The sequence below is a fragment of the Eretmochelys imbricata genome, chromosome 4, assembly GCF_965152235.1.
Source record: "Eretmochelys imbricata isolate rEreImb1 chromosome 4, rEreImb1.hap1, whole genome shotgun sequence".
Lineage (NCBI taxonomy): Eukaryota > Metazoa > Chordata > Testudines > Cheloniidae > Eretmochelys > Eretmochelys imbricata.
Genome location: NC_135575.1, coordinates 57826853 through 57849544, shown reverse-complemented (window position 1 = coordinate 57849544; position 22692 = coordinate 57826853). Strand labels below are relative to the sequence as shown.

At 41.2% G+C, this 22692-nt stretch overlaps 1 protein-coding gene across 1 annotated transcript in view; it reads right to left on the bottom strand.

Annotated features, from left to right (window-relative positions):
* Positions 1-19290: 19290 nt before the first annotated feature.
* SMAD1 (SMAD family member 1) overlaps positions 19291-22692 on the bottom strand; it is a 70092-nt gene continuing 66690 nt past the window's right edge. Inside the window, exon 8 of the mRNA XM_077814456.1 lies at positions 19291-20601. Within this exon, the coding sequence (XP_077670582.1) occupies positions 20458-20601 (144 nt within the window). The 3' untranslated portion in view covers positions 19291-20457. The remainder of the gene's footprint in view (positions 20602-22692) is intronic.

Below are 22692 nucleotides of genomic sequence, written 5' to 3'. Positions count from 1 at the left end.
TGTAGTTTAAGACAGGATACAATAAATAGGTGCAAACAACAATAGGAGGGAATGGGGTGAAAGGTGGAAAAATGATGATGTACATGAAGAAATAAAATCCAGTTCACTCGGTCTCTATTGGGGCAGTGCTGTCATTGAAAGACTGATGCCAAGTCGACATTAGAAAAAGTTTGCTTGTATAGTTATAATGGCAAACCGTCCCAGTGTAGACATACTTCATACCAGCAAAAAGTGCTTTTTCTGGGATTGCTTATAGCAGTTCCTTAAGTAAAATAAGCTATACTGGCAAAAACACTTTCTGCCGTAACTGCATCTACACTAGGGCTTTTACCAGGATAGAAATGTTGCAAAAACACCCCTAAGCTACATTGCTATACTGACAAAGTTTCTAGATTAGACCTGGCCTAAGAGGACTAAAAATGTATATGTCCCTAATGTCAGCAGATCAGATTCTGAAAATACAGAGGCATGTTGCAGAAAAGGTGCCAGTTTTATCTAGTCACTTTTCACAGTAGGACCACACTTCCAGAGAAACTTTGTTTCTCTTCTATCCTATGTTTTCAGACATAGCAGCTTTCCCCCCACCCCCAGTAATATATTGACTTGAGTGCTATGACCCACAGCCCTTACCTGGCAGTCAAATAATGGCAGTCAGATAATGGAGGTGGATATATCTTGGTGATACAAAACATGTTAACAATCCATATCTTAAGCATATATAAGAATATAGACCTACATTTCTGTAAAACTTTTCCTGCAGAGGGATTGCTGCTCCCTTCGGCCAGAAGGGGAAGCTAGTGCTATACCTTTGTCTAATACAGCTTGAATGTGCCCTGATTTCACTGGAATTTTTATAAATTACATCATAAATCTGTACTGTTCAGCCAGAGCAGTTTTAAATCACTTGTCCTTAAAAACATTCAGAGTTCATTCAGTAAGACTCCAGAACGCGTGATATAAAATCACAGAGCTCAACCTTTGTCTATGTGAAAAGATTTAAATCCATGTTTTATTTTAACATTTAATCAAACATGACCAGCAGTGAGTGACCTTAACCCTGTTTAAAAGTCCTGGATTCTGCAGTGAACCTCTGACTTTCTAGACCCTGGTAGAATTGCATTGTTGCCCTCTATGTGGGCTCTGCAGTAGGTCAGAGAGCTTTCTAAAGTATATGGTACTTGTGGGGACTACATCTTGTTAGTTACAGAAGCAGATGTGGAATGCAAAGCATAATTTTAACTCGTAGTTCTGCTTTTGTGACAAAGCATTTATTCAGAAGGTGGATGTGGGGGAAAAACGGGAAACAGAGCTTATTAAAGGTATGAACAGTTGCCCTGTGGCATAATTCAATATTTATCAGATTATTTGTGGGTTATTGCTGAGAGGCTGAAAAAAGAAAACTGTAGCTTTTGCCTCAGATGACTCATGCTCAGCTGTATATGATAAACACCCTTCACACTCTCTAAACCAAATTCAACTTATGTTGACTGTGCTTATTTTGATGCTTTTCAATTTTAGTCGAGAAGGAGACAGACTGAACCACTGTTTCTTTTTTGATCAAATATCCTATTTCAGCTTGTCAGCATTAAGCAGAAATGTCTGCTTATTTGATTAAAACTAATCCATGGCCAATGTTAGCTTGTCTTTCTCCTGATGCTGGGGGCTGTAACACTAGCACACAATCAGACATCAAAAGCTGTGTTCAATTCCTTTTAAATTTTCTAGTTTTACATCTGTCACATGGGTGTTATTTGGCAAGTTCTCTGAAGACTTTTTGCCATTTTAGAAAGGCCACTGGCTATCCCAGGTTTCAGGAGTGCCCCACATACCTCTGCTAGGGGACAGTCTGCTGCTGCCTGCCATCAAATCTTCACAGGACAAAGCAAAGAGGAACACAAAGGTTGCCAGAATAATAGTTTGCATTACATATTCATACCATTTCCTGCTCCCATTACATTTCTTCCAGGAGACTGGATTCCTGTTGTGCCATTTTCTGTTCTTACCAGTACTTTGACACTAGAATGTAGCATCTGAATACCTCATTTAGGGTAACATTTACACAGGTGTAGAGGCCCACAGGAGGCTCAACACACCCTTTATATCCTTTGTTAAGTTCTTAAACATAACCCAGAAGGGGGAGGAAGGAGTGAACTGGGCTTGTTCCCAGTCATGTATGAAGAGACCTAAACGTTTTTGCTTTTAAAAAGGTTTTTCCTCTTCCCTACTGATTTAGCTCAGGAATTCAAGCCCTGCTTACCTTGGAAGACTCTATGGATGATTAGAGAATTGCTAGGATTATTAAATTAAAAGTACCAAGGAAGATTTGCCTTTTTAAGTGAGAGGGTAAGTGGTTTTTATTCAGACATTTTTGGTCAGCTTTATTCACAACTATTTATTTCAACCTCTTAAGTGAAAAGATCTCTTTGTTAAGGCTTCAACAGGCTACCGCTTTCAATTAAGAGCTGAGAAAACTCCCAATATACAATTCTGGGATCCCCAATGAGTCCACCGTGAAACCAGGAAAGACCGGCATTGACATTTTCAAAGTTAAAAGCAAACAAACAATACCCTTGATAAATGTCTCCACCCTTGTAGGTTTTGTTTAAAGATAAGTGAAAAAAATGGGGGGACAAAATAAACCTACCTTTCCTCCTACCCCCTCTCTGCTGGTTGCTTTTAAGTGGTGATTATAGCTTTGTGTGGGTGGATTTCACAAACCGCTACTGCCTACAGTGAGCCAACATGCTGTGCGTTAATTTGGTTCACCATTCCAATCCTCCTACAGTTAGAGCAGCGGTGAAGACTAGGGAGAAGAGAGCCCAGTGAAACAGTAAAGAAGAGGTTTCAGAGTAGCAGCCGTGTTAGTTGGTATCCGCAAAAAGAAAAGGAGGACTTGCGGCACCTGCATCCGATGAAGTGAGCTGTAGCTCAAGAAAGCTTATGCTCAAATAAATTTGTTAGTCTCTAAGGTGCCACAAGTCCTCCTGATTTAGTAAAGAAGAGGGTAATGAAGAGCACCATTCCTCCTTTACCTGATTGCTCATCTAATTGGAGGCAAAGGGGAAGGGTGAAGCATATCAAGATTCTGAATACACACCAGTCCTCAATTTAATTTGGCTGGCATTCTGGAAAAAGGCCAGTGTTCTAAGTGTTAAACATTTATGGTCCATCCTGAACTGAGCAAGACATACAAATTCTGTTGGCATCTTCTTAAAATGAATCCATTCTTCTAACTAAGCCAGTGCCAAGAATCTGTATCATTTCTCATTATAAAAGTAATATCTCCAGTACAATGTCAAAGTCATTGCCCATCAGTCTATAGGGCTGTCACCACCTTCCCATGTTCTCTGCAGGGAGTGGAGAGAGTTTTAGTAGTTCCCTTTCCAGAACATTAATAAGCCTTTAGGACGGTCTCACATTAGGGCAGTGTTTTTCAACTTATATGGTCCACAGACTAGGCCTAAGATTTTGAAAGGAGTCCTCACCTCCATTCAAAAATTTTTAGAGGTCCCAAAATGAAAACTACTGCATTAGGGAATACCTACGTTAGGCTTTTTTACTGCTGTATAGTTTCAAACCAAGGTTAAATTATACTGGCAGTGCCAGCCCCACTTCACACTGGTGACCAGGCAGCACATCTACATTGGGGAAACAACAAAGAAACAACACAGCAGCACGTGCACCGCTGTAGTGCTTAAGTGCAGACCCCACCTATGCTGATGGGAGGGGGTTCTTGCTCAGGGGTGTGAAAAAACACTCCCCTGAGCGCAGCAAGTTTCAGTGCTGTGAAGTGTCACTGTAGAAAGTGCACCAGCGCTGGGAGCTAGGCAGTGTTTTAGCATTGCCAGTGTAGATTAGCCCTCACTTGTAAAGCAAGCTTTGCCACAAAGCATTAGTAATACAATCGCAGACATCGAGTGAACCCTGATATGCAGTTTCCCCAGTTGATTTTCCTCCTTTCGAAATTCAGCCACCAGGGCTGCGAGTATTTTAGTGATGGTTATTTTTGAAAAGTTTACGGCTGACCTTTTTTGGAAGACTGAGTAGACAGCTAAGGCTGATTATCCTCATCACATGTTGTTTGTAATTCATACAGTAATTCTAAATTGGAATTTAAAAGAGGGATCGACAGAGAGAAGATGCAGAGGGAGGCTGTCACTGTTTTTTTTGGGAGGTGGAGAGGAGAGTTCTTTATGATGCATAAGGACCTGAAAGATGTGTGTTTTCCAAAGGAAAAACAAAGAACTGCTTTTCCCCCTTTTGGATAATCAATTAATGTCAAGTCTTGTCTTTTCTATCTTTTTTTTTTTTTTTTTTTTTTTTTTTAAGACTTTTTGGATGATTTGCAGATGTTTATTGGGAGATCTCTCAGCCTTTATCTGAAGTAGGGGGAGTGTTAAATTCTTAAACAGCTTTTCTTCCAAGAGCTATAGTTTAAAAGGTGTTAAACAAACAAACAAAAAATCTTTCAATCTGAATAAATATCACTGAGGGAACTGATCTGATTGCCAATTCATTTGAGGTAGTTAACGCTTTTGTAAAGACTAGTCTGGATACACCCCAATCCTTTGCTTCAGGCTAGAAACTTTTGTAGTTTAGCCTAGGCTGACCCTGACTGTTAATTTTGTTTCCATCAAAATTCTACAAATTCTAATTATTCATCAAGTCTTCCAGGAAAGCAGGACAGAAAGACCTAAGTTTTTAATGTAAAAAACCAAGCATGAAAACCCCCCATTACACCCTCCCTTCAACACAACTAACCATTCCAGAGGCAGAAATCCACTGTTTATCCACAGACCAGTACAATGTGGGCTACAGTGACAATTTCCCTACGCTGCTGGGCCTCAGTCCTGACCTAGAGGAACCACCTGGAGGGGTGAGAAGCTAGGTCTGAAGGGCTGCATGCTGAAACTGCCAGATAGGTGGGTCACTTGAGAACTGTAGTGGTTTTGTGGACACTTGTCCATTGGTAACTGCTGAGAAAACATCTAATTCATTTCACATACATCCCCCAGCAACCTTAAAATAAAGACAACTTTCCATGGCTTGGAAAACATGGTCTGATGGACTGAGAATATGACAGAGCTCCTAAATTTAGTCCCATCATTAGTTAATCCTTACTACAATACCTTTAAGCTATAAAATGCTAAATATTATTGCTGACCTGAGCTTGAACGGACAAGGAGTGCAACACGAACGCTGATGGGATGCATCCCTGACTATCTTGGCTAATTTACCATTGATGGACAGTTCCTCCATGGAAGTTATCCAATTCTTTTTTTGAACAGTTATAATTTTGGCCTTCACAACATCCACTGGCAATGAGTTCCATGGGTTGATTGAGTTGTGTGAAAAAGTACTTCCTTGTGTTTGTTTTAAACCTGCTGTCTATTTTATTGGGTGACCCCTGGGTCTTGTTACATGAAGAAATAGATAACACTTCCTTATTCACTTGCTCCATATCATTCATGATTTTATGGACTTCCTTCATATCCCCCCTTAGTTGTCAGCTTGGAAAAGAGACCGCCCAGTCTTTTTAATCTTTCCTCATATGAAAGCTGTTCCATACCCCTAATCATTTTTGTTGCCCTTCTCTGTACTTTTTCCAGTTCTATTTTTTCTGATGAGGTGACCATAACTTCAGGCAGTGCCATGGATTTATATAGTGGCATCATAATATTTACTGTTTTTCTATCTATCCCTTTCCTAATGTTTGTTGACCCCCTCAAAGAATTAGAGTAGATTGGTGAGGCACGATTTCCCTTTATAAAAGCCATGTTGATTCTTCCCAACAAATCATGTTCATCTAGGTGTCTGATAATTCTGTTCTTCATTATAGTTTCAACCAATCTGCCTGGTGTTGAAGTTAGGCTTACTGACCTGTAATTGCCAGGATTGCTTCTGGAGCCTTTTTTAAAAATTGGTGCCACATTAGCAAGCCTCCAGTCTTCTGGTCCAGAAGCTGATTTAAGTTATAGATTACATACCACAGTTAATGATTCTGCAATTTCATATTTGAGTTATTTCAAAACTCTTGGGTGAATACATAGGTGCTGGAACTAGGGGTGCTGTCTCTCTCCCTGGCTTGAAGTGGTTTCCATCATACAGGGTTTACAGTTTTGTTCAATGGTTCAACCCCACTATACAAAGTGAGTAAATACCATCTGGTCCTGGTGACTTATTGCTGTTCAATTTATCAATTTCTTCCAAAATTACAACTGATACCTCAATCTGGGACAATTCCTCAGATTTGTCATCTAAAAAGAATGGCTCAGGTATGGGAATCTCCCTCACATCCTCTGCAGGGAAGATGGACGCGAAGAATTCATTTAGCTTTCCACAATGGCCTTATCTTCCTTGAGTGCTCTGTTAGCACCTTGACTGTCCAGTGACCCCACTGATTGCTTGGAAGGCTTCCTGCTTCTGACATATTTAATTTTTTTTTGCTATTAGTTTTTGAGTCTTTGGCTAGCTGCTCTGCAAATTCTTTTTTGGCCTGCCTAATTATAACTTTACACACTTGATTTGTCAGAGTTTATGCTCCTTTCTATTTGCGTTCCTGTATAGCAGTGATCACAAACTTTTCAGGGTCCCCTGTTCCCCCCACCCCATGGCTGGGCCAGAGCAAAGCTGGGAGTGGAATGGAGCAGGGCTGGGTGCTGCTCCCTCCCCACCTCCCATGGGAGCTGGCCCAAGCCCCACTGCACTTCCCCAAACATTCCTCTGCACACACACCCCGGGGGGAGGGGGGGTCACATCCCACAGTTTCAGGACCTCTGCTATATAGGCTCCTCCTTTCCCAAAAGGCTCCCAAGTTCCTAATAAACCTAAATCTCTCCTCCCTACACCATTGTCTGATCCATACATTGAGACCCTGCAGTTCTGCCTGTCTAACTGGCCCTGCGTGTGGAACTAAAAGCATTTCAGAGAATGCTACCATAGAGGTCCTGGACGTCAATCTCTTACCTAGAAGTCTAAATTTGGCCTCCAAGCCCTCTCTTCTCTCTTTTCCTATATCATTGGTATCAACATGAACCACAACGATCAGTTCCTCCCCCGCACTGCATATAAGCCTGTTTAGATGTCTCAAGAGATCCGCAACCTTCGCACCCGGCAGGCAAGTCACTATGCTGTTCTCCTGGTCATCAGAAACCTAATGAAACCTATATTCTAATGATCAAATCCCCCATTACTATTAACTGTCTTCCTAATTACCAGCATTCCCTCCTGCAAAGAGGTATTCTCAGTGTGAGAGGATACCCTGACATCATAGGAAAGGAGGGTCCCAACTATGGGATCATTTCCTTCCACTCCACTTGAAAGTCTCAGGGAAGGAGAACATCCATCTTCCTCAACAGAAGACAGGCTGTAAGACTGAGGTTGGCACTGCCCTACTGTGTCACAGAAAGTCTTATCTATGTACCTCTCTGTGTCCCTGAGCTCCTCCAGTTCAGCCACTCTGGTCTTCAGAGCCCATACTCTCTCAGAGCCATGAGCTCCTTACACACGCCACCAGCCCACAAGACAGGTGATCATACATGCTACATTCAGTGCAATAAGCTGAATAGCTCCCACTCTGCTGCTGGACTTCTGCCTGCATTCTCTTTACTCCTGCAGCTTTTACTCCTGGGGGTTTTGCTTTTTCGTTGCGGTTTTTTTTGGGGGGTGGGGGGAGGAGAAGAGTGTTTACTGGCCTAAGATTAGACAATGTTAATCAGGTATGTGTGGATCTCAGGTACGCCCTCTAAATTTCCTCACAAAACACCCATTAGCTGATCTTGTTCACCAGCCCCCTGGTCAACTAGGAGCTGGCTTTTTAAACTCCTGTTCTCTCTGAGTAGCCCCCCCGCACTTAACAGTTAACAGGTGTTAACAGGCTTAGGGATTAAAGCCTTGTTAAGAAACTCTAAGCCAGTTAAATATTTTTTGTCAAGGTCCAAATTTCTTGGTCAGATATAGTCAAGGTCCAGACTCGGAAACATTTTTCAAACTGCAATAACAATAGCAATAATAAGTAAATAGAAAGATTTCACGGCCCATTCAAAAGCTTCTGGCGGTCTGGATTTTGCCCATGGTCCGCCTTATTGACTACCCCTGCTTAAATGTTGCCTGGTAGGCTCAGCACACAACCCTCTAAACAGACCACACTATATACTTCAGTCAAGCAGCAAGCACACAGACAGCAAACTCACCCCAAGGTCAGAGTCACTCCTCCTTCAGCTGGAGAACTCTCTTGACATATTCCCTGTTAGCTGCTCCTGTTCACTAGTTCCTCTGGTCGCTTAGGTCGCTATAATCCAAATTATATTGATAACCAGTTTAAAGGGGAGCTATGTTTGAACCATGCTTTGAACCAATTTTTTAAGAGTGTGTAGAGAAAACTTTGGAGGTATCAACAAGACAAGCAGGCCCTCAAATTATAAAAAGTAACTGGCTGGAGAGGTGCCAGCTTGGAATCTTAGGACTTGTCTCCACTGGCACTTTACAGTGCTGCAACTTTCTTGCCCAGGGGGGTGAAAAAACACCCCCCTCTCCCCCCAAGCACTGCAAGTTTCGACACTAAGGCGCCAGCACGGACAGTGCCCCAGCGCTGGGAGCTCTGTCCCCCATGGAGGTGGGTTCATTAGAATGCTGGGAGAGCTCTCTCCCAGCGCTCTGCCACGACCACACAAGCCACGTTAAAGCGCTGCCACGGCAGCACTTTAATGTTGCCAGTGAAGAGGTGCCCTTAATGTAAAGCCATTCAGTGCAACTGCTCAGCTCAGAATGCTGTTGGATTTCAGAAACATGGGTTCTGTCAGGTGAAATCGTTCTCACTGTGGCAGCTTCTGAGCATTCAGTGCAATTATTGGGTTTCACGCCTCATTTCTTAGGCACCAGAGGATGACTGAGGCCAGAAGAATTATTCCATCAATCTAGCTGTACCTACACTGAGAGCTAGGTTGACATAACTACACAACACAGGGCATGACATTTTTCACAATCATGAGAGACGTAGCTAGGTTGAGCTAATTTTTAAAAGTAGACCAGGCCTAAGTCCTATCTATACACTGGTGTTGGTTACCAAGAACAGGATCTCGTGAGACTTTTCCTCACAAGGTCTCATAAGAGATGAGCAAGGAGCTGCATACCCTGATTTATTTGCTTTAGTCCTGGTCTACACTATAAAGTTACATTGACCTAAAGTGACTTAGTTTTGAATGTGTCCATGCCTAAAGTTTGTCTCCTGCAGACACTGGCACCCCGCTACACTGACATGACAGATTCATAGCTTCCGAGTCCACAAGGGACCATTGTGATAATTTTGTCCGACAACCTCTATAAACACAGGCCATAGAATTTTCCCCGAAATAATTCCTACTGCATACCTTTTAGAAAAACGTCCACTCTTGATTTAAATATTGCCACTGATAGAGAATGCACCATTCCCCTTGGTAAATTGTTCCAATAGTTAATTACCTTCACTGTCAAAAATTCACATCTTATTTCCAGTCTGAATGTGTCTCGCTGCAACTTCCAGACATTGGATCATGTTATATCTTTCTCAGGTAGATTGAAAAGCCCATTATGAAGAATCTGTTCTCCACTTAAGTATTTCTAAATAATCAAGTCACCCCTTAATGTTCCTTGTTAAGCTAAATAGTCTATCATAATAGGGCATATTTTCTAATCCTTTAATCATTCTTGTGGCTCTTCTCTGAACCCTCACCAATGTATTCTTGAATTGTGGATACCAGAACTGGACACAGTATTCCAGCAATGGATGCACCAGTACCAAATGCAGAGGTAACAACCTCTCTAATTCTATACAAGATTCCTGTTTATGCATCCAAGGATCCCTTTTGGCCACAGAGTCACTCTAGAGCTCATGTTTAGTTGATTATCCACACACACCCACCCCATCCCAAATATTTTTCAGAGTCACTGCTTCCCAGGTTAAAGTCCCCCAAATAGCATCACCTTCCCCTGAACAACTTGGGGCTAAAGCTGACCTATTTCCATCAATGTAGTGCTAGTGTAGACATTGCATTACCTGTGTCCACTAACTGACTTCCAGCTGGAGAAGAGGCAAAGGGACCAAAAGTTTCATTGAGAAATGCACTAGGACATTATGGCTTTGTTCAGGCTGCAAATGCAGATGTTGCACTACATTAATAAGCTAAATGCCTAAAGACCCTGTACACAGCAGCCTCTCCTTCCATGGGAAACTCCACACATTGCTCCCAACATCACCCAGAACAACACATGGCAGCATGGCATAAATCTTTACCTCTACCACTTCACATCTGGGGAGCACAAGGAGAACCATGACTACACCTATACTGGGCTGTGATTACCGCAGGCTCCACCAGCAAACACACGGCACTGTTTGTTTTTACCATGAAGGAAGATTTTAATATGTAAACAAATGTTTGTTTTACTGGTGCTTTATAAGTATGGGTTACCCTAAGACAGTGCTCTAAAATATTTTCATCTTGTTTATTTGCACTTCAAGTTTGTTGCTTGTTCAGTTATGCACAATAAACTTTTAGTTTTTGAAAACCGGAGTATATGTATTGATTAGTTTGCACAGAGTAGACATGTCACATAGTCTACCCCTACGCAAAAATAATAATGGGAGTCAATACCCTACCCAGAGTTAGTGTAAACACACAACACTACTATGGCTGACTGTTCAAATGTTATTTTAAGGCCTCCCTCAGCCACATAGCCTTTGTGTCTGGGCAAAAGCAGCAGTTGGCACGCTTCACCCTTCCATCCTGCTGGTAGCCTTTCCCCTTTTGCTTCTCAAACATTATGTAATACTCAACATGCAGCAACAATAGGAACATTTGCCTCACTGAGATCCAATCTAGCATTAAACATCACCAGCAAGCTTTAAGTCTTCCAAAGCACATTCAACAGTCATCCTGCACCTGCTCAGCCAATAGTTCAGTCATTCCTTGGTTCTCTCAAGGTGGCCAGTGTATGATTTCGTAAGCCAGGTGAGCAAATGTCCCCCCAAATCATTACTGGCATGTCAACTTCACCAATGTTAGTAAGCCAGTCAGGCAAGAATGTCCCTGCTTGCAGCTTTTGGAAAAGTCCTGCATTTTTAAAGATGTCAGCATCCCTCACCTTCTATGACCATCCCACATTGGTGTCAGTGAAGCATTCTTAGTGACCTACTAGCACTTGCATAACCAGGGAGAAGCACCCCTTTCGATTTATTACTCACTGGCAAGGTGGGTGCTGCCAGAATAGGGATGTGTCCTGTATATCCCACCACAGTTCAGGAACTACAGTGCTTCAAATCCATCTGCTATTTTCTGTACATTGCCAAGAGCCACAGTTCTGTACAGCAGACAGAATGGCCTTGCGTAGGTAGAGGACAATGGAAAAAATCTACAGATGGCCCACTGACTGATAGCAATCTAGTATTGCAAGCTTCCAGACCATGATTACCCCTCACTTTTCCACTGTCAGTGCAGCTCTCATTCTGTTGTCCCAATGCTGGAGGGTTCGGGCAAGCCTGGCACTCAGATCCAGGAATGGGGCCTATTGCATCTCAAAGTTCTGCAGCCAAGGCTCCTCATCCCAAATCTGCATTACATGATCCCACCACTCAGTGCTAATTTTTCAGGACCAGAAGTACCTGTCCATCATGCCTCTCCATGAATGCCTGCAACAACCTATTTTTATTTGCTGTCTCCTTCATCCATACATCCTCCTCAGGCATCTCATCTTCATTACTGCACCACTGGTAGTGGTAATTGTTGTTCTGCAAATAAAGGAGAATTGTGGCATCCTATATTTGCAAAAGACATGAGCATTGTGCTGAGCTATACAGTGTCCACGCTTCTGCCGCAGAGATGGCAACCACCGAAGAGTGGCATGTGGAACTGTGAGAATTTAAAAAATTATGTGATGGAATAAATGTTATGGGATGGAGAAAATGACCCTGTGGGAAACTGACTCCTAGGTTCACAGAAATCCTTGAGTGAATTGCTGGTATCCCAAAAAGAACAGCAAAAATGTCCCACAAGGCATTGCCCCAGACAGCAGTGCAAGGTACACTGTACCTGAGAGACACCACATCCTCTGTCGATGCCATCACTCGTGGTGAGAACACAGCACGACACAGGCAGCCAAGTGTGCATGTACTCAAGCAACATAAAAAGTTGGCAGCTGTAAGCCACCAAGACTTCAGTTAACCAAATTTTATAGTGTAGATACAGCTTTAGATGTGGTAGGGTTTACAGCCATGGTAAGGAGAACACAGAATCCTGAACTCCGTCTTGATGGTTACATATAAGGGGAAACTGATTGGTATATAGGAAGTGTCCGTTTCTAAAATAAACTTCTAGATGGCCTTCAAGACACTATCTTTAAAAAGAGAACACACTTTTTTCCTTTTTAAATAAACACAAGTTTAAGGATGGACTGGCTATCATAAATCTGAATTCTCTGCTTGTGCCCATTTAAGTTACCCAATTAAAATGATAACATTTGTTAAAACCAGCAGCATAGGGAAAACAAGTTAAAATATCTATTGATATTACCATAGTGTTTTCATCAACATAATAGCTATAGATGGAAATGCAAGACTAAAATCTTAGTGAAAACACCACTCCCCTTTCCATTCACTGGAACAGTACTGTACAGGACCGTGGCCCCTTAAACTCAGTGTAATACAAATGGAGCTGCAAGGGTATTCTCTCAGTGAATTAACAACATCGTTTGCAACTAATGAGACTATGACATGTGTAGTAGCTGCTTTTCAAAGTGATTAACTCAGTCATTAAAAAAAAAAACTTGGGGGAAAAAAATGCAATCAAGTCACCTGTCTAAGAAAAGACACAGGAACTACAGAGTTTATTTGTAAAACTGGAGGCAGCAGGCAGGGAATCAAACCACTGAACACAAACAAAAATTGTGCATATGGGCGGACAACTCACGTGGTTTCAGTTGGATGAAAATAAAATGATGACTACTGGAAAAAGGGCTTTAAAATGAAAATGACCTTTAAAATGAGAGCTGGTACATAACCCAGAGCAAAACGAAGATAAAATTGCAGGGATCCTCCTCCTTCATTGGACGGGGTAAAGCAGCAACAAATGTGGTGCCTATGAAATTTGCATCTTTATCTGGTTGGTTTCCAGAACCAATGGAAATCTGTAATTCGTCATCTGCCTTTTGGCAACTGCACTTTAAAGCCTTGTTGTCTGACTGGAACATATGCTATCCAGCACTTATGAGAAAACCATTTGGCAAACAGAGTTGTGCGGAAGGAGTTGGACAAAACAAGGGAATGGATTAGCCATGAAGTAGAGAAAAGGTGGTTCAGAGGTAGACAGGGTAAAATGACAGTGACCCCAGAATGATGTGGTAGAAAGTCTGCCTTGAGTGATCTGTAGAGCACAAGGCACAGCAAGGGAGAGTCTGAACTTAAGCGCCCGCTTATTTCTCTCTCCCCACACGCAATATAGCCGTGTGCAAAATGAATTGTGAGATGCATGTGAAAGATATATTGCTATACCATGACTGGTGATGGTAAGAGTTACACTGTATATTTAGGCACACACCCAAAGTAGGGTGACTGCCAGTTCACACAGTTCTGAATCATGAATCTCAAGAAGCTGAACAAGAGGCTAGTGTGCTGAACAGAAGGAACCAGAAAGTAATTAATAAATCAGACTGTGAAAACACTAGTAACTCGCAAAGGAGTGAACAGGGATTTGGAATAGGACAATACAAAAAAACCCCCACCAAAACGAATGATGCATACCATGAAAGGTTCATAACACAAAAGGTCACAACACTGAGATGTCCAAAGCCTTTGAAAAGCTGAAGAAATGTATAAACAGTTCTGTAATGGGAAAAGAAATAGCCATAGAGAATAAAACCATTTACATTCATTCCAGTTAGAAAGACAACGGAAGTTGTGAAAGCATGACCATGGTAGGAGGAGAAGGAGGATTGATTTTAGTGCCCTGGCAAACAGGATACCAAGGCCAGACTAAAAACAGATTAGTGGCCTTCTGTATTGTATGTGTGTCATAAATATAAAGGGAAGGGTAAACCCCTTTGAAATCCCTCCTGGCCAGGGGAAAACTCCTCTCACCTGTAAAGGGTTAAGAAGCTAAAGGTAACCTCGCTGGCACCTGACCAAAATGACTAATGAGGAGACAAGATACTTTCAAAAGCTGGGAGGAGGGAGAGAAACGAAGGGTCTGTGTGTCTGTCTTTATGCTGTCTTTGCCGGGGATAGACCAGGAATGGAGTCTTAGAACTTTTAGTAAGTAATCTAGCTAGGTAGTGTTAGATTATGATTTCTTTAAATGGCTGAGAAAAGAATTGTGCTGAATAGAATAACTATTTCTGTCTGTGTATCTTTTTTGTAACTTAAGGTTTTGCCTAGAGGGGTTCTCTATGTTTTGAATCTAATTACCCTGTAAGGTATCTACTATCCTGATTTTACAGAGGTGATTTCTTTACTATTTCTATTTCTATTAGAAGTCTTCTTGTAAGAAAACTGAATGTTTTTTTCATTGTTCTCAGATCCAAGGGTTTGGGTCTGTGGTCACCTATGCAAATTGATGAGGCTTTTTATCCAACATTTCCCAGGAAAGGTGGGGGTGCAAGTGTTGGGAGGATTGTTCATTGTTCTTAAGATCCAAGGGTCTGGGTCTGTAGTCACCTAGGCAAATTGGTGAGGCTTTTTACCAAACCTTGTCCAGGAAGTGGGGTACAAGGTTTTGGGAAGTATTTTTGGGGGAAAGACTTTTCCAAACAGCTCTTCCCCAGTAACCAGTATTTGTTTGGTGGTGGTAGCGGCCAATCCAAGGACAAAGGGTGGAATATTTTGTACCTTGGGGAAGTTTTGACCTAAGCTGGTAAAGATAAGCTTAGGAGGTTTTTCATGCAGGTCCCCACATCTGTACCCTAGAGTTCAGAATGGGGGAGGAACCTTGACAATGTGTTTTTGACATACACTACAATTACAAATAAATAGCAGCAGAAATCGCTAAGAGAAGGTGTAGTTGAAGGCGATGTCACAAAGATTGTGACCTACAAAAACAGCTCCAGTCAAAATCTTTGAATGAGACTGTACTCCAAACAGAAAACATTTTATGCATTTCTGAATTCAAGTTTAGGAATAGCCGTGCTGGAGAATTACTGCAATATAGTCAAAGAGATGGGGTCTCAAAATGCAGTTTATAGAACAGCAGTGACATCAGAGACTAAGAACCCTGATACAGTACTTCAATATGGAAGGAAGGAAGACAGGTTTCAAATATATAAAGGAACACTAACACTATTTGTTTTAAATTTTCAAAAGGAAGGCTTTCCAAAGGAGGTTTCAAAATCCTTCCAAGTTACTTATATCTTCATCAAATTGTACATCAGACAAATTTCACTCCCACTGCCTCAGACATCCCAAACTATTTGGAAAAAAATGTTATACATTTTGTAAAATTATTATTAAAATATTAGCAAAGGTATCTTTTTGATTATTAGAAAGGTTACATGGTGCAATGTAGTCAAGAACTCCCAGTGAAACCACCCTTTGGTCCAAGATCATTGTAGAGTTCTCCAAAACTTGTTTGGATTGATCCAAATGGAAAAAATCTTGTCCTCAAGCTGTGCATCACTTATTGTAATATTACTCTGCTTACAAAGGCCACCATCAAGTGCAATACTGAATATACCTCTCAACAAATGCAGCTGTTGGGAACATCTCAGCACAGAGATTGGAGGGCTGGAAAGAGTGAAAAGATCACACATTTATTCAGCAGTATCATTCACTCCCTTTTAAATGTGTCCAGAAATTGTGCGTCCAGATTTAAGAATTAGGTTTACGTCCATTATTGTTTATTTATTTTTTATATTATATATATAAAAAGTGCCTGAATTGTTTTTGGAAAAAACAAAAAAGTCTGGTTTTTTTTGTTTTTGTTTTAAATTTTCTGAAACATCAGGAAAATCAAATTCTGATCTCCCTAAAATAAAATACCTGGAAGACCTTCTGGACATCTTAGACTATATAGACCATTAGTTTGCAAACCTTTATTAAACCAGTAAGGATAGATTCAATAACCTCTAAAACGGTAATTCACTTAAGTTAAGCATTCACAGTGAAAAAGAAAATTTCAAACCATCTGACTAAACACGCATTCAAGTCTCCAATGCTCAGCTTTCACTCTCATTCTTGTGATCTCACCACATCATTTCACTAGTTCTCTAGTCATCGGTGGATTCCAGGCTAGACAGGAAATTAATTTCTAATGTAAAAAACAAGTAGAACACACACCTTTAACAATTCAGCACACCACCTTACAGGCTTTTTTTACATGCTACAAAAAGGAAAAGAAAAAGAGGCAAAACAATATTTTGTATCCATTCTAACTGAATTACCTTTTAGGCCCCATCTACACAATGTCTTACTCTTATGAAGCTCCATGTAATGATTGTGCCCCAGCCTTTGCAACACAGCTCGGTCTTATTTACACAAGTAAGATCCAGGCCTCACTCTTCCCCACCCTATTATACCAGTTTTATGCCAGCGTAACTCTATTTAGTCAACGGAATTACAGTGGCATACCTGAGTGGAGAATCAGGCTCTGGGTTTATAACACATTAAAGCTTCATTATAGCAGCATTCCGATATGAGGAAGTTTAGTAAAAACAAAAATTTAGACATGGTTTACACCTAGGGCCTGCTTTTTTTAGGGGGCTGAAAGAAAATATCCAACTGGCCTCCTCTAGGCTACACAATTTGTTTTTTGTTCTTATATATTACACACAAAAAACTGTAGTAAAAGAGAATTAAGGTTACGAAGTCAAGCATTCAAGTTAGGAAATGCCAGAATTAAGATTGCTGTGCTCCCTGTCCCAATCTCCTTTTCTCCAGGCTCCTCACCCAATCTCAATGTCTCTCCCACCCCAAACTTCTTTATCCAGTGTCTTTGTCCAGCTAGTCCCAGTTCTGCCCCAATACCTCAACTCCTTGTCAGAGCTCTCACCCCCTCCCCCGCCTCCGGCCTTCCCACACTGGTTCCTACTTCAAGTCAGCCTCCCTTGCTCCAACTACGAATCATTATTTCTTTCTCCCATAGTCCCAGCCTCACCACCTACTCCTTTCCCTCTCCCATCCAAGTTTTTTGTTGTTGTTGTTGCCTCTGAATTTATATCAGGCACTTTCTCCTCCATACTGCCAGCTGGGAGTGGAGCAACTGAAAGCACAGGAGAGATAGGCTCCTCCCTGCTCAGTTCTGGTGCCCAGTCCCACCGTGGCCCAGAGCAGCAATTTCAGGAAAAGTCCTTCTGAGTTCCATAGCCCTGGGCCGGAGCATGCCTCACTGCTCTGTAGGAACGGCACATACAAAGTTGGCACCAGGAACTGTGAGGGGGACGGTGCAAGGTCAGTGAGGACAAACTTTGGAAATTTTAGCTGCTTTATTAAAAAAAGGGGGAAAAAGTTCCTATGGAAAATGCACAAATTGTGGATTTTTCAAAGGCTTATAACTAGGCCAACATTTGGACATTTTCACTGGGATGGCAAAAAGGAACATCTTGGACACAAAAGCCAGGCCCTTGCCAAATTCTGAGTCCTTGCTCCAAAGCATGGGGACACTAGAGCATTTCAAAGAAAAGCTCTCAAGACTTTATCATGGTCAAAACAAACTATTTTTCCATAGCCTCATTCTCAAAAATGCCAGACCTTCCAAAAAGGTTTAGCATGAGGCAGACACCTGAAATGGAAAGTTTAAGTCCAAAGAGTTTAAGTTTGGCAAAGTTATAAGCAACTGACAGAAGGGTCTTATAATGGAAAGTGTTTGGCAACCTTAATAGGCAGTGCTACCTACCCCAACTATATTAACCCCTCACCACACACCAGATCCTACCTCCTTCAAAAACTAGATCAGTGTATTTCCCTTGTCTCTGCTAGTATGAAAACTTCCCTCCCACAAATGCCGCCAAAGATTTTTACAGTGCCCTTTTTTGGATCTTTGCTGTCACATTTGAATTGAGATGAGAGACTGAATACAAGTGCTGACAATATTATTCTCTAACCCCAGGGTTAATTACAGTTTAACATCTTATTTGCTCTCCTCTCCCTGATCAATGGTGCATTTTTCTTCAACTGATCACAAGGATTGCTAGGGTTTGTGTCTTTCTTCCCCGCCCCGGGGAGATTTACCACTAGTTCAGACATTTTTTCCAGAATCCTGCCACCAAGGCTTTGCAGTTCAAAGCAATTGTCTACCTGGGGAAGGAGGCTACCAGACTAGTCTAAGGCAGGAACAGAATCAAAGACAAGAAATCAAGAGGAGGTGACTGCATAACCTCAGATCCATCCAGCTCTTCACTTTCCAGTGCTCCCACTACTGTGGATAAAGCAGCATATGGATCTTGGAAAGCTATTTCTCCTCCCACTGCTTCTTCTGGCTCACTGTAGAGAGCAGAACAGTAAAACGTACATCAGGCTCTGGCAGCAACCCACTGATCCAAGTTTCCCTTCTCTATTCCCACTCAGCTCAGGGGCAGCCTGATGCTATCAGTGATTCCCCCACCTAGAGCATCTTGTAGACTTTGGGTGACAGCATGTGTGGGGGAAATGACAACTGGGGGACAAACAAGAAAAATTAAAGCATTTCACAACCAATGGAAAAAGAAAAGACAGATGCTGTCCACTGTGCCAGAGAATGGCATAAGAAGCTGCTGTGGGTACACTTTAATTCCAATAAGAAAAGGAGTACTTGTGGCACCTTAGAGACTAACCAATTTATTTGAGCCTAAGCTTTCGTGAGCTACAGCTCACTTCATCGGATGCATCTCCAGTAAAGGGTGGAAAAGTGGCAGTTTAGACCCAAATCTCTGATCCATCCTCACTGGAGGTAAATAAAGTTTCTGCAGATATTCCATACTCGGGGAAGGGGGGCGGGGGGGCGGCAAAGGGAAATCAGTGAAAGTCTATTAAGTTATATGGGCACATTAGTTCTACTGAATCTATTCTATTCTCACCTAATGAAGAAATCCATCTCCCCCACAAAAATCTCTCATCACCAGTACTGACTTAACATTGCTACCAAGCGGCATCAGAAGTTAAAACGCAGAGTAAATTTTTTTTCCATTTGAAGCAGTATTATCCAAGAGAATCTTTTTTTCTGGGTTGTTATAAAGCTGCCAAGAAATAGACAAGACAAGGCATTAATCAAAGTAAGCAATAACAATGGTTTTATTTAAAACTTCCAGTAAAGAAGACCCACTAGTTTTGGAATAAAAGTACTTAAAGTACTACAGAGTAAGTGAATATAAAAGATTAGCAGAAAACAAAAACAAAAACAAAAACCAGTAAAAAAATTAAAAATATTTTTTTAAAAAAAGTTTGAAATAGATCCAAACAGGGTTTTTAAATCCTCCAAACATTTAACAGTTACTAGGTTTGGCAAAACAAAATTCTTTTACACAATTAAAAGTTTACTTCTTTTATGTAAACTGCCTAAAATCGCTCAATAATTCAAGAACAGACTGTACAATTTGTCTTGAAATATACAGAGCTGCAGTCTCAGGACCGCAGGAATGATTAATTTTGCCTTCTTCTCAACTATATGAATTAACCAGCTACATAAACTGTTTTTGGGGGGAGGGAAGAGGCAAAAATAATCAGAGTTAACAAGATAAAGCCACTATAAAAAAAATTAACGAAATGCACAGCAAAGTTCAGACCTCTGTTTCATTTCTTTAAACTAACAAGCTACGTTTACAGTATATTCTGCATGTCAATTGCCATTTCCCCCTCCCCTTTTCCCCACTCAAATATTCCTAAATCCTCTAGTCCAAGCGAATTAATTCTAAACTTTCAAATACACTGTACATACATTTAGCAAAGAGCATACCTAACATTATTCTTACAGCAGTATGGTCAGTACACAATTTCATAAAGATTATTACACATGACCATGATTAAACCTCCCACCCCATTATTTCTTTCTTTCAAGAGAACAGCAAACTATTACTAGACAAATGGTTTTAAAATATTTTGTAGAAAGCCTGTGGAAAGCAGACTTCATCAATATGGGCTATCAACCCCAGAGAACATAATGAATGCTGAACATATAAAAGAAAGGTAACCTCAGAGTGCCAAGGAAGATTCCTTGGGAACACTGTCTAAAAGATTATTAGCTTGGTCATCCCTAACTATTACACAAAGTCCTGCTAAACAATTTGCATGTATCAATTTTACAAGAGACGGGTACAATGTAAACTGAAATTTTTGACACCAACAGTGTGTTAAAGGCTTTTTTTTTTTTTTTGCGCGCTTTTTCCCTGAATCCAAAAGTTGGTCACAGAGGTCAAGTATTATCAAGGCTCTTATTCAGCTGCTGCCAGTTCATAAATGTGTCTGACTCATACATCCTTCAAGTACATGCAAGGCTCAATAGTTTCCAAACTGCAGAAGCTTGGGACCCTTTAAGACACAGAGGAAATAGGATTATGAGGTGAGCCCATCTGAGTAAGAACTTTATCCAGCCACTGAAGGGGACCATGCAGGTGTATCTCAATCCAGCATGGAGTGCTCGTTACATCTTGGCGATGATATTCGGCTCCCCAACCCTACAAACAAAAATCACATAGAAAGTTATTACTTTTACCTTATTTTACCATGTCAAGGAAGTGGAAAATGCTTCTCTCTCATTTTATGTAGTACAAAGGCAACAGATATAACCTAGCCTCACAGGTGGAGGTTACCACGGTTGAGGAACCATTTTTGCATGAGTTATGTTACCACATTTCCCCATGTGAATCTGAAGCAGATTTAAGAGAATCTGGGTAAGGTGACAGACAGATACTTGAAAACTGAAGTCTCACTTCAAAATTTGGCAATGGTAATGCATGCTTCCCCATATCGCCCAGCCAGTATGCCCCTATGTTGCCCTTGAGACACCACTCTTCTGGATTCCATCTACACTAGGGAAGCAACCTATGAACAATATCTCCCCACCCCCTCGCCAATGACCTTGGTACTGAACAGTTCAGGTACCACTGCATGTGGGGACCAGAACATTTTAGAACACCATGGCAGAAAGCGTTCTGTAATGAAAGTGGTGCACACCTTCTGACATGGGTGTTAAAAATGGTTTGGCCTTACAGGCAGACAATCTGATTATTAGAGTATGTGGGGCCAAACCATTTTTAATACCATGGCAGAAAGTGTGTACTACTTTCATAATAGAATGTTAGAATACTATAGCATTAAAAACAGTTTGGCTCAACATATACTAGTAGTCAAACTGTTTTCAACACCTGTGGAAGAGCTAGGGGCCCTTTGGGGGGTTTGTTGACCAAGTTACCAACCTGAGGTTATTTTCCTAGGGCAAACAAACAGGGTGCGTGGACAGCTCAGCCCCCATGCCTTTTTGGTCCTTGCCTTCTCTAGTGTGACTGCCACAAGGGTGTAATTAGTGCAAAGTCTGAGGCTGGATATTTTTTTTTTTTTTAAATAATGGACATCTGTGCACTAGAAACTGGATTAAGCCCACAAACTCAGGTCCATCAGCCAGTGAACATCATCTTCAGCTTTCACTCAGTACTGACCTGGACTGAATAGGAAATAGTAACCTAGAAGAGGAAAGGCTCCATGTGTCCCATTATGAATCCCAAAGCAAATATTGATTTTGATTTTTTCACAAGGTGACATTCATTTTCACACCTGTTTATACTGACTCAAAGGGGAGTCCTATAGCAGATTCATATAGCAATGCATTTTGCAGAACTAACATTAAAATGCAAGGAAGCTCTTTGACTCCCAAACCCATGGCTCTTGTGTTGCCCATGGTAGTCCTAGTCCTACTGAAGATTCGCCGCAAGTCTCTCCTCTTCCAGAGGACATGGAGGGAGGCAGGATGCAGTATTCTCTTGGAGGAGAGGGAAGTATAACTGATTAAAAACAATGAAATACAAACAGGATTGAGGCTACCATGTTTGTATATTTTTGCACTTCTCGAGAGGTACAGGTAAAAGGATTGAAGATAAGGGCTACTGGAATCCCATAAAGCCTCTAGAAAAAGAATGAAGAAACCTCATGTACTAAGACTAAAAAGAGTGAGATGGGAAGATACACTGCCAAACAAATTAACAGGCATAAAAACAAGGCATCATGGATCAACATTAAGGTGGGAACTCTACTCCATGCAGCTAGGGCCAAGGTTTCTTCACAGGAAGGATGGGAGTACTGAAACAGATAAAGATTCCCAAAACATCTCGGGCACTCTTGTAGCTATAAAAACAGCCAATGGAAGAAAGTAGTGTACACAAGAAGAAGGTGTTGTTAAACTGGACAATTTTGGGGGAGAAAGGTGGCACTGGTCATATCCTAGATGGGCTGATGATATTTCCTAAATTAACAGGTCGAGCACCGATGGGGTCTCTTTTAGCTAAAACTGAGTCAGTTATAAGATTTACTAATTATCTGGAAAGAAATCTAACAAAGTTCATTGTGTAGTTTGATAAAGTAAATTATCTTTTTTGGGAAGGGCTGTGGATGGACCACAGGAATCAAGAGTAAAAAAAAAATATTTTGTATTAACCTCAGATTAACCCGTAAGGCATGTGCACAAAGAAGTCACCTTATCCCTTTAAGCCACCATTTTAGGATACTGCGCAATTAATTTGGCAGTCTTGAAATATTTGACTGATCCACATTTC